Source organism: Hemiscyllium ocellatum, chromosome 9 (genome assembly GCF_020745735.1).
Source record: "Hemiscyllium ocellatum isolate sHemOce1 chromosome 9, sHemOce1.pat.X.cur, whole genome shotgun sequence".
Taxonomy (NCBI): Eukaryota; Metazoa; Chordata; class Chondrichthyes; order Orectolobiformes; family Hemiscylliidae; genus Hemiscyllium; species Hemiscyllium ocellatum.
Window position 1 is genome coordinate 52,882,782 of NC_083409.1, and position 12,129 is coordinate 52,894,910.

At 39.2% G+C, this 12,129-nt stretch overlaps 1 protein-coding gene across 1 annotated transcript in view; it reads left to right on the forward strand.

Moving 5' to 3' along the window:
- Positions 1–289: 289 nt before the first annotated feature.
- The window catches only part of LOC132819038 (laminin subunit gamma-1-like), a 72,403-nt gene continuing 60,563 nt past the window's right edge, over positions 290–12,129 (forward strand). The window contains exon 1 of the mRNA XM_060830313.1: positions 290–506. Coding sequence (XP_060686296.1) covers positions 407–506 — 100 coding nt within the window. The 5' untranslated portion in view covers positions 290–406. The remainder of the gene's footprint in view (positions 507–12,129) is intronic.

Genomic DNA, 12,129 nt, shown 5'->3' on the forward strand with positions numbered 1-12,129 from the left:
ATTACTCCAATATATTGTCATTTGAAGGTGACAGGGATTGAAACTTTTAGCAAAGACAACATTGGGAGCATTTACCTTTTTGTGAATTGGTATCTTCCAAATGTTTGGCATTGCTCCAGAAATGGCAGGCAAGGCAGGGCAGGGCTTGCTATTTCACAAGAGTCAAGATCGGTTCTGAATGATGGAGTAAGGCATGTCTGATTACTGAGGGCTTGGCTCTTGTTCATGTCTGATTCACATTGGTTGCCTTTGGATTGCTTGCAGGGGATTCTTACATGTGTCAGACTTAGTCAAGCAGAGAAGTAATATAAATTGACAAGCTAAACACTTTCAGAGTCTACCTTCCCTCTCCTGCAATAAACGTCGACTGTTAACTTGCTGCAGAGTTTGAAGCTCTTCATTAACGATGAATACATTTTTCTCAACAGCACTAGTTGGTTACAGTTTTATTATTATCGCAACTTCTGTGTCCGGCACCTACGTTTGGAATGGTAACAGATATGTAGGTAGGTCTCTACACTTACCTTTCAGTACTTCAATTGGAATTTTAAAATCTGGGTGAGTTGTGAATGATCAATTATAAAATAAAGTACAGGAGAATGTTTACTGTACTCTTTCTGCTTTACAATCAACTTGTTTGATAATATTTTCAGCCTGAGCATGAGGTCATTCCATGTTAAGATTATAAGTTGCATAGGCTCTTCTTACACTTGAAAGGGAGTGTCATTACACAGTTCTGGGAGCTGCCTGCATTCACATTTTCTGAACCAGGGAGCTGGAAGAACTAAAATTCAAAGAAGCAGAAGTAGAAAATCTGGATAGATTAACTTGGAGTTAAATTAATTGTTTAATACAAAACAGACATGGACATGTTATTCTTCTAATTATTAATGAAATTATGTGGAGTTGAACCATATGAACTCTGTCCTAACTGTTCCTATTCAATGTCAAGAGGCTGACCATATGTACAAAATAGCAGCGATTTGCCTGTGGCCTCCATGTCACTGACGTGCTCCTTTCCACTGCTATTTTAACTGGGTAACATTTTGGTGGTACCCGTTCACCACAGACAGCTGAAAGCTCTTGGATGTACAAAAGTTAGAGACCCAATATGCAATTTTTATTGAATAAGTGAACAAGCCCAATGCTGTTCTGGCCAGTAAACACTGCAGGAGAGGGGGGTGGTGTGTGGATGTCTCAGACACTGATACAGTATTTAGAATACCGTTCATCTATAACTAATTAGGTCACAGCATACCCCTCTAGATTACCAGACCTATTACATTCTCCTCATTTTTGTTGCCTTATCAACCTCAGTAAGCTCATTTGACAGAGGAAGAGCAGGAGGAACTGTACTTGAAGAAAGCAGGAGAAGGGACTGCTCTTAGGACAGATGCAGGCCAGGAGTCATTTTCTAGGGCTATTTCTAGCTAGTGACTTCAGGTTACTGAAGCCTGTGAGTGCACAATTACACGCTGGCCTATCTGTGGATTTGCACTCGTCATGGCTTATGTGCTTCAATGATCCCTTGAATGATGTTATCGAGAGCTCCTTGTTCCCAGTAGGGACACTCATAAAACTATGGAAGGTGCCAGGCAAAGTACAGACTAAATGTCCTCAATGACAGAACAGACGAAGGAAGACTGGCTGTGAAGGTGGAAGAAGGCTGCAGCCACATGTGGCTCAACATGTGATCGAAATCAAATCACAGGACCTGACAGGATCGTGTGGACATTAAGAGTGTCCCAAGGTCCTACATTAAATGAAGGAATGAATAATCTCTGCCACGGTTCATTCGTCATGTCTTGCAGCAGTAGTGAATTAACAACGGGAACAGGGTGGATTTTGATTTGTTTTTGGGTGTGGGCATTTGGGCAAGGCCACCCTTCATTGCCGTTGTGAAAGTGTTAATGAGCTGCCTTCTGAAACTGCAGTAATCCATAGGGTGTTCGTGCAGCCACAGCGCTGGTTGGAAGCAGTTCCAGGCCTTTGAACCAGCAACAATGAAGAAATACCGATACTGTTCCAACTCAGGATGGCATGTGACCTGTGGGTAGTGGTGTTTCCCATCACCTGATACTTCTGTTTTCCTAGGTAGTAACAGTTTCATATTTGAAAGATGCTGTCTGAGGAGCCTTAATAAGTTGCTGCAGTATATCTTGTAAATAGTACAGACTGGCACCACTGTGATGGAGAAAGTGGATTTTGAAAATTGTGGACTGAGTGCCAATCAAACAGACTGCTTTGTCCTGGATGATGTCAAGCTTCTTGAGTGTTTTTGGAGCTATACTTTTCCAGACAAATGGAGGGTATTATTCCTTCATATTTCTGACTTGCGCGTGGTAGATGGAGGACAGGAGTTGAGTTGCTTCCTATAGAATTCCCCGTTCTTGTTGCTGAGGTATTTCTTTGGTAAAAACAATGACTGCAGATGCTGGAAATCAGAGTCTAGATTAGAATGGTGCTGGAAAAGCACAGTAGGTCAGGCAGCATCCGAGGAGCAGTAAAATTGACGTTTCAGGCAAAAGCCCTTCATCAGGAATATTCAATTTTCCTGCTCTTCAGATGCTGCCTGAACTACTGTGCTTTTCCAGCACCACTGTAATCTAGACTGAGGTATTTCTTTGGCTGGTCCGGTTCATTTTCTGGTCAATGGTAACCCCAAGGATGTTGATAGTGTGGTATTCAACAATGCCACTGAAAGAACTGGGGAAATGGTTAGATTCTCTCTTTTTGAGGTGTTCATTACTTGATACTTATGTCATACGTAAATGTGTTCACAGGAGGTTCATGAGAATGGTCAGAGGAATGAAATGCTTAACATATGAGGAATGTTTGATGACTCTGGGTCTGTACTTGATGGAATTTAGAGGGATGAGGAGGATCTAATTGAAACATACAGAATACTGAATGGACAGAGTGGAAGTTGGGAAGATGTTTTCATTAGTAAGAGAGATGAGGACCTGAGGGCACAGCCCTAGAGTAAAAGGAAGACCTTTTGGAACAGAGATAAGGAGAAACTTCCTCAGGCAGAGAATGTTGAATCTATGGAATACGTTGCCACTGAAGGCTGTGGAGGCCAGGTCATTGAATACATTTAAGACTGAGATAGACAGGTTCTTGAGTATCAAGGGGATCAAAGGTTTTGGGGAGAAAGCAGGAAAAGGGGGTTGAGGAAACTTTCAGCCATGATTACAGGGTTGAGCAGACTCGATGGGTTGAATGGCCTAATTTCTCCTCTTATGTCTTATGGTGTTATAACAATTTTACATGCCATTTAACTGCCCAAGCCTGAATTTTTCAAGCTGTTGCTGCTTATGGAGATGGGCAGCTTCAAAATGGTGCCGAACATTGTGCAATCATCAGGAAAAATTCCCACCTTGGACTTTATGATGGAGTTTTGGCCATTGATGAAGCAGCTGAAGGTGGTTGGGCCTAGAGCGCTGTCCTGAGGAACTCACACAAGGATGTCCAGGAGCTGTGATGATCAATATCCAACAATTGCAACCATCTTCTTTGTGCTAAGTATGAATCCAACAGTAGAGACTTTTTTTTATTTGTGATCGAGGTTGGTGAACCTGGGAGTTCTTAGACAGGAATCTGCACACAAGCACAGATTATTGGACACATGCATTGGGACAGAGCTGTCTTTGGGCAGCAGCATCTGTGACTGAGCAGTTCTCCTCAGCATACCATCCCCTCATCCAAAACAGGGACGGGAGGTTAGGAAAGCTGTTTTAAAATTAGATTCTCTCCTGACTGGAGAGAATACCACAGCAATGCCACCATCATCATGGTCAAAGCAAAAATTCTCTAATGAATATTGGAGTACTCATGGATAATGCCCACGGGGTCAAGAATCAACCTGTTCAGCTACATGAAAATCCCCGCTCAGAGATGGTGTGATCTCCAGTTGAGGGAGAGTTGATGATATTTCTGCTTGGTAGTCTGGCTCAACTGACTTGCCAGTACCATAGTGACTGTTCATTCAAGGGGTGACAACTGAAGGAGTATTCACAGCCTCAGGTATCCCATCAGGCTACCTCCACTCCTCTGCAGTTCCAAGAGAGCAGATGACAGAAAGAAAGTGACTTCTTCAAAGCCCCTATCATTGTGGTTCATCAATCTGCCTGGAGAAGTCTTAAAGAACTCCAAACAGAAACATGCAGCCGTTTCATTTCTTCCAGTTTTGGACCACAGCTGGTTGTGAAGAATAAAATAGTGCTGCGTCCTTAGCACCTGCTGTACTTTGAATGGGGGTGAAGTATGCCAAGCACCTTTCAAATGAGCAAATGCAGACATTGAACAGATCGCGCTTAATGTTATGGTCTGTGAGTAATTGATGCTTCACAAAACTTTGACAAGTTGCCTGGAGGTGTAATACATTACTGGTGCAGAGTTCATGAACCTTGCACTGGTTTCCCATCAGATCAATGTTTGCTTAAGTAGATTAGGGAATGAATAAATTAAAAACAAAGTGAAATATTTTGAATTGATCTACCCATTATTTGTTAAAATGAATTAATTTATCTTCAAGAGTATTGTGACCAGTTAAAGATGCATAGGTTGATAGAGACTCTAAAAATGGCCTTTTCAAACATTGCTCTCAAAGAGAAGTGATCAGGAAGTTCTAATCTGTGGTGTTTGATATTAGCCATTCACATGGAATAAGTTTAGGTCAAGTCAAGAGCCTCAAAATTAACTGTGATTTCCTTTTTAAATGCACGACTAGTCACTAGAGATGTGCATTATTCAAATTATAGACTTACTCACTGGTCAGTCTCTTATCTCAGTTATCAGTTGTACAATGTGCCTTGGTTACATTGTATATATTATGGAGAGGGCTGCTGATATGATCTATTCTGTAATCTCACTAAGGTTGAATCTTGCCAATCTGACAAGATGCAGAAACAAACCCACACTACCCACATTTGATGTTTTGTAACTGGCAACTTGCTGCTTTCAGGTGTGAGTCTTGGTAGAACTGTTACTGTTGGTCTCAGTGTGTCTGAACTAGGAGAATCCACAAAATTTCCAGTGCCTGGTTCTTACCTAGTAATCATGGCTGGCATATGGTGCAGAAAAGGTGAAGCACAGAATCATTGCCCTTACCTCTCATAGTCAACAATCCCTCGACACTCAGTTTATATGTCAGTTAGGAGAGATATCTAAGGTAGGCCATATATGAACAAAAGGCAGTGGAAAGAAATCAAAGAAAATGAATCTGAGAATTAAGAGTTAAAATATAATTCAACTTTCCAATTTAATTTCGCCTCCCTTACTGATTAACTTTCACCTCCCGTTTCCTGCTTACTAATCATTGCTAAAAGCATTGATGTGTAACTGAGCCGATGATCTGCAGCTTGGAATACTCCATGGCAAAGATGTCACATGAAATAGAACTCTTGGACAGCTTAATAAATTGCTCATTGTGTCTGTGTAGCCAGAACCAAGCTGGAAGTCCATGAAAACACAAAAAAAAGTCTACAGAGAAAGTGACAAAAAAAATTTGTTTCCTTTTTGTCTTTTTACATCACATTGAAGATTTTTTTAGATTTCAGTGGTGAATATTTGAGAAAATTCAAATGAATATGAATTCAGTGAATTCTATACTTAGCTAGATGCCTGTTTTGCAGTTCTGCTTTGCTTACAATTACTTGCGTAGGAATTTCACACAGGAATAGTTTATGAATGTTAGAAAGTTACTGAGATTTGAATAGAAAACAATATGAATAATGATTTTCAGTACTAGAGTGCTTAAACACTGGAGTTTTAAACAAGATTTACTGTGCACATTGCATCCACCTCAGGTGGCATTTCAAGATGGTGGCTGACAAAACGAGGTATGAACAAGAAACATTGGCTTTTCTTCCAATGTTCGTGTCCTGTTAATGAATTCTAAAAGAAATTCTGTCTTTAAAGTAAACTTAGCGTAGATTAAGGTTATCAAAAACATGCTTGTGACATTAATTATCACTGTAAAGTATTTTAAACATTTTCAGAGCTCCTAGTTCTGAACTTTGAAGATGTTCATAACAATTTTCTTATTCTGTAAAATTCATAGTGAACTCAGACATTTTGTTCATATTTTCAATCTACCTAAATTGGATGATATTTAATTAGAAACATTTCTGGTCTGTCATGCAAAAGTTCCTGCCAGTAAATGCAATTCACAGGCAATTTGCGCCAAATCAGTGTTTGAATAAAAGATCGGTGGATCAAAAAAAATCCAGTTTCAAGTAAGAAGTCAAGAAAGAACAGCATGACAGACCAAAAGGCAGTACGTTCCTTTCTTACTGACAAAGTAAGAAAATGTGTACGGTAAGGAGGAGAAAATTCATTGTACCATGAAATGTACTACTGTATAATGGAAGGGCGTGCAGGTACTTAAGTGAAGTCAGTTAAATGAATGAAGTTCAAGAGTGTCTCTGCTTTGCTTTAAACAAATTTTACTCCCATCTGCTTGATATAAGAGAGGCAGAGGGGAGTTGAAATTGAACCTTTTTTTTGACACCTCAATGCTGACTGTTCTTAATGTTGGTGGTTAAAGGCCACTTGGTGAATATACGCTGGGGCCACTAGCTCAGTTCATACTCTATGACCATTTTGATAGTCTCATGGCTGGAGTGACCACCATTTCTCTGGTCCCTTTCTCACATATATGTCTGTGCATCATTCATCCAACTATACAATGTTACCTAAAGTGTGGCTGGCTGTTTGTTGGACTGCCTGACCTCTCTTGGCTTCAGCTGCATCCTCGATCACATTTCAGATAGGGACAGTAAAACTGTTCGGGTTCCCCTTGAGGATTTCTTTGTTATAACGTTTGCTGCTACCTCTTTCCCTTGCTCCCTCTTAGGTGTCCACCTGGCAGTTAAAATCCATAACAAAGCTTTCTTTAAAAAAAAATTCTTATATTATCAACTGTTGGCCTCCAAACGAAAGATGTGACTCCTGCAAAAATAGTGACTTAGACAGAAATCTGACCAAATAATTGAGGATAAAAGGAGTGCAACCAGTCAAAGCCCAGTTGTGTCACACTGTGAATAGTTGCAAATCAAGGCAGAAGAATGCTGATGTCTTCATTTCTGAAGCAAAGACACACCCAATAAATGCTATATACAGGATAGTTTCTTTGTGGGAGAAAGAGGCCTCTAAGGTGTTAGGTATTAGAATTCATCATGCCCATTTCTAAAACACTTAAGGTTTCCAAAATAAAACCCTCCCAAATCTATTGTCCATTTTCATCAGTTACTTGTATGCTCACAAAAGAAGGAACTCGTAATTCTGCTGCCAACTCTAGTCCCAGGTTCAATTCCTGAATTATTGAACTTTTGACATATAGAGGCGGAGGCCTGGTATTCCCTATATTAAGTAATGTATAATATTATAGATTACCTGTACATTCACAGGCAGCAATGGCATTGGATGCAGATTTCTTTTGGTGATCTCCATTGCCAAAATTGCTGTGCTGAATATGTGTTGTTTCCAAGAGGTGTGGATAATTATTTAGCAATTTTCATAGCAGTAAAGTAATATGTACCACAATGATCCAGAGGCTTGACAACAATTACAAAATATGTATTCTGCCTCCCTGGTTTATTCTCTTCTTCCTTTTTGTGTGATGATGGTGCTAATAGCATTGACGTTAGGTAGCTGGACTGCAATAGCAGTTCCAGACATGTTTTACAAAACCTATTTGCTGATTTGGAACTGAGTAAGCAACATTTCTCTTGACTTATCCAAACGTTGGTCACAAAACGCCCAGACACATACCAGTCTGGGTATTAGATGCTGAATCAGCATGGAAGCACCTGGAATATCTTTTGCTAATAATATATCCAACAGCAAATTGCTCTCAAGAAACAGACAAGAAGTAAACATTCAACATTATATTTACTTATCTGGAGACAAAAAAAATGCATCTCTGTGGGTTGTTTATAATCTCATTCTACAATCATTATGTTATTAGAAAGACGTCATAGTTTCTTCCTTCCAATTTCCTCTGCGCAGATCACTGACATGTGCTGACATAAAATTCCATGCACACTGTACATAGTTTTTACAAGAAGAAATATTGGCGAATGAAAGCCAATAGTTCCAGTGGTTAGGTTTCTTCATGTTGATATCTAAAACCTAAATGGCATTACAGTTCAAATGGAGGGTTTGAGTTATAAGGAGAGGCTGGATAAGCTGGGACTTTTTTCACTGGTATGTAGGAGGTTGAGGGGTGACCTTAAAGAGGTTTATAAAGACATGAGGGGTATAGACAAAGTGAATGGTACATGTCTTTTCCTGAGGGTGGGGGACTTCAAGACTAAGGGGCATATTTTTAAGATGAGAGGAGGAAGATTTTAAAAAGACATGAGGGACACCATTTTTTACACATAGAGTGGTTTGTGTGTGGAATGAACTGCCAAAAGAAATGGTGGATGTGGGTACAGTTAAAAGACATTTGGATAAGTACATGAATAAGAAATGTCTGTAGGGTTATGGGCCAAGTACAGGCAGGTGGCACTAGTTTAATTTGGGATTATGGTCAACATAGAGTGAGTCCAGAGGAGGTTCATGAGAATGATCCCAGGAATGAACGACTTAATATATGAGGAACATTTGAAGACGCTGGGTCTATACTCAATGAAGTTTAGAAGGATGAAGGCGGACCTCATTGAAACTCATAGAATACTGAAACGCCTAGATCGAGTGGACATTGGGAAGATGTTTCCATTAGCAGGAGAGACTAGGACTTGAGGGCACAGTCTTAGAGTAAAAGGAAGACCCTTTAGAATGGAAATGAGGAGAAACTTCTTCACCCAGAGAGCAGTGAATCTATGGAAGAAGGCTGTGGAGGCCAGGTCATTGAGATTATTTAAGACTGAGATAGATAGGTTCTTGATGGTTGGGGGGATGAAAAGTTAAGGGTAGAAGGCGGGACAATGGGGTTGAGAAACTTAGCCATAAATGGTAGAGCAGACTCAATGGGCTGATGGCTCAATTTCTGTTCCTATATTTTAAAGTCTTATAGTTGGACCAAAGGAACGATTTCCATGCTATATAACTCTGTGACTCTATATCTATATCTATAGTTCCGTTGGAAAATTAAGTATGGGACTGAATCATTAGATTATTAGAAAATATGAAATTGGGCATTATTGTTCTCAGCTGACGTCTACAGTGTAAAGTGAACACGACTAGGATCAACATTCTTGAATGATTCTTACTACCTTTAAACAAGAATGCTGAAGCCAATGGTATTGGCTTCAGCATTCTTGGTAAAGTCTTGGGCTGAGAAAGCCCACGCTGTCTATTGACAATTGATATACTGTGCAATTGTTCTTCACTGCTGGAACTGAAAGTTCATCCTTGTCTTGATCATATTTTGTGTGAATTATACATGCAATTTAATTGGAAGTGGTTTTGCAGATCAACTTTACTTACAGAGCTTTCATTGTAACAGTCATGTCTCTGCCTCCCTTTGAAGTTGAAAAGTCCAACTTTGGCTTAATTTTAATTCAGTGTAACTGCATGCTTTTTGAATGAGTTAAAATCATACCCAAGTTCCTATATTGTCTATCCCAATATGTCAATGTCTCGCAACTATTTTATGTTTTTATGAAAGGGACATTATGTTGACAAATGCATTAAGATTTTCTCAGATATGCATGGTAAAGGGGAAAGAGTGGGTATAGTTTATTTGGATTTCCAAAAGGTATTTGGTAAGGTTCCATGTAAAAGATAAATTCCCAAGATATAGTTGTACAGAGTTGGGGTAAATATATCAGCATACTTGGAAGACTGGTTCACAGGCAGAAACAGATAGTAGTGCTAAACCATGCATTTTCAAGTTGGCTGTCTTTAACTAGTAGAGTACAACAGAGGCTAGTATTAGCCCTCAGTTTTTAATGATTTTGCTGAAAAGACTGAGAATAGTGTACCAAGTTTGCTGAAGATACAAAATGAGGTAGAAATATCAACTGAGTATAGCACATATTTTTGAAGGATTTTTTCTCTTCCTAAATAAAAACACTTATTCATAAAGACAGTGATCATATGACACCCTTTGAAATATGTACATTGTATATTTTAAGCATATCTTCATGCATAAACATATTTAAACATGTGTATTTGAACATATTTATAATGGCGCCTGTTTATCTCCAGGCCATCAGCACAATTGTAGTCAGAGAATTATTTTATTCTGCTTAACAGTGACTATGTCTGGGATGAATAGTTAATGAGCTGTGCCTGTAATGACTGAGCGGCTGCCTTGTCCCCTGAGTAGCCTTTGAAACTAGGTAAGGCAGAATCCGATCACCACAGCAGCAACTGTCACATGCAGAAACAAGTCTAGAGGCCTCCTGAATAAAGAGAAAAGGGGGTTTTGCAAGATATCATGAGGTTTGGCTGTAATTTGTTTTTCTAAGTATTGAATGCAAGTATTGAATCTGATTTCAGCTTTACATATTTGTAAGAACCAGATGCCTTATGGAAATCCTTTCTTGTACAACTAGATGATTGCAAGTGTTAAAAATAAAGCATTATATTATTAACCTACTTACATCCATTTCCCAGTGATCAATATCGAATTCCTTATTATCATATTTATTTGGTTTGCTTGTATCTTTCAAAACAAGATTTATACTATTGGTGGATTGGCAGAAAATTAGAGCGAGTCTTGAAAACATAATCTGCAGCAATTACTGTACTCTGTTGATACAATTGCTCCTCTGGGCCAGGTTGTTAAGAGTTCAAGCCTCGTTGATGTTAATTTGAGGTTGTAAACTGTTATTGACTCTGGAAAACATTTAGATGAATGTCACAGAATAAACCAAGGGCCAATGTGTCTACTCTGGTGGATCTTAAAACCTTTACATTGTTCATTGCTAAGACCTGCTGTTACCACCTTTCATAAATTTATCACATTACGTAGTGTTTTCTGACTTTATTTATTGGGCATTTTATCATCTTCCAACAAAGGCATAATCCTCAAATAGTTCTGGAGACATTAATAACCTAAGCTATTGTTGGCATTGCAAAATAGTTTTTGGAGATATTACCAATTTTCAGTCTATATTGTAATTTTCATTTTACAACACACATTTAATGAAAGGTATCCTTGAAGGACGTAAGAAACAGTTTTAACTCCAGAATAATTCAACTATTTATCAGGCAAAGAATTGGGAAGAAACGTAACAAAGTCAGGGTAACATACTTTGGAGATGCCGGTGTTGGACTGGGGTGTAGCTAAACATCACACAACACGAGGTTATGAAGGGTCTGCCACTATAAATACCGGAAGAAACATCAAAGAAGCGCTTCGCAGGAGGCTCCAGAGCACTGATGATGTCTCCTAGCCAGGGGACGAAACGTTTGCAACAAAAACTTCCAGCTCGGCGAACAGAACCACTACAACAAGCACCCGAGCTACAAATCTTCGCACAAACTTTGAATGAGGTTATAGTCCAACAGGTTTAATTGGAACCCCAACTTTCGGAGCACTGCTCTTTCACTAGGTGGTTGTCAGCGCAGGTGTTTAACAGGGTAAGATACGAGTAGGTTGCTTTTCAATAAACCCCCCACTGGATACAAACAAAAACAGAAATTGTTGGAAAAGCTCAATGTCTGGCAGCACCAGGCCTAGTGACCTTTCCTCAATGCATTCAAAGCTCTGATTTGTTTCAGGTTTCCAGCATCCACAGTTCTTTTGTTTGTTTCCTTCCCTGGTGGATAAAAACTGATATATATAATATACAATGAGGTTATTACTGTATGAAATATTTTTTGCTGCATGTATTACAGAATGAAATGTTACTGTCATCACACAGAACCATTTCAACTCACCATCATATTTAGAATTTAGCATCTCACACATGCTATCTAAAACATATTGTTGTTCTGTCCAACCTAATGATTTTGTTATCGAGTGGATGTTTGCTGCTGATCAATGCGGCTGAAGTTACTAAAAATGGCAACAACAACAATGATGAATCTAGCCTTATACCCTCAATATGGAGTGGAAACCATAGGATATTATGTTACCTGTGATCATGTTATTACATATGGCATGGCATATGTCTGTGTGGGTTTTTTCCGGGTGCTCAGTTTCCTCCCACAGTCCAAAGATGTGTA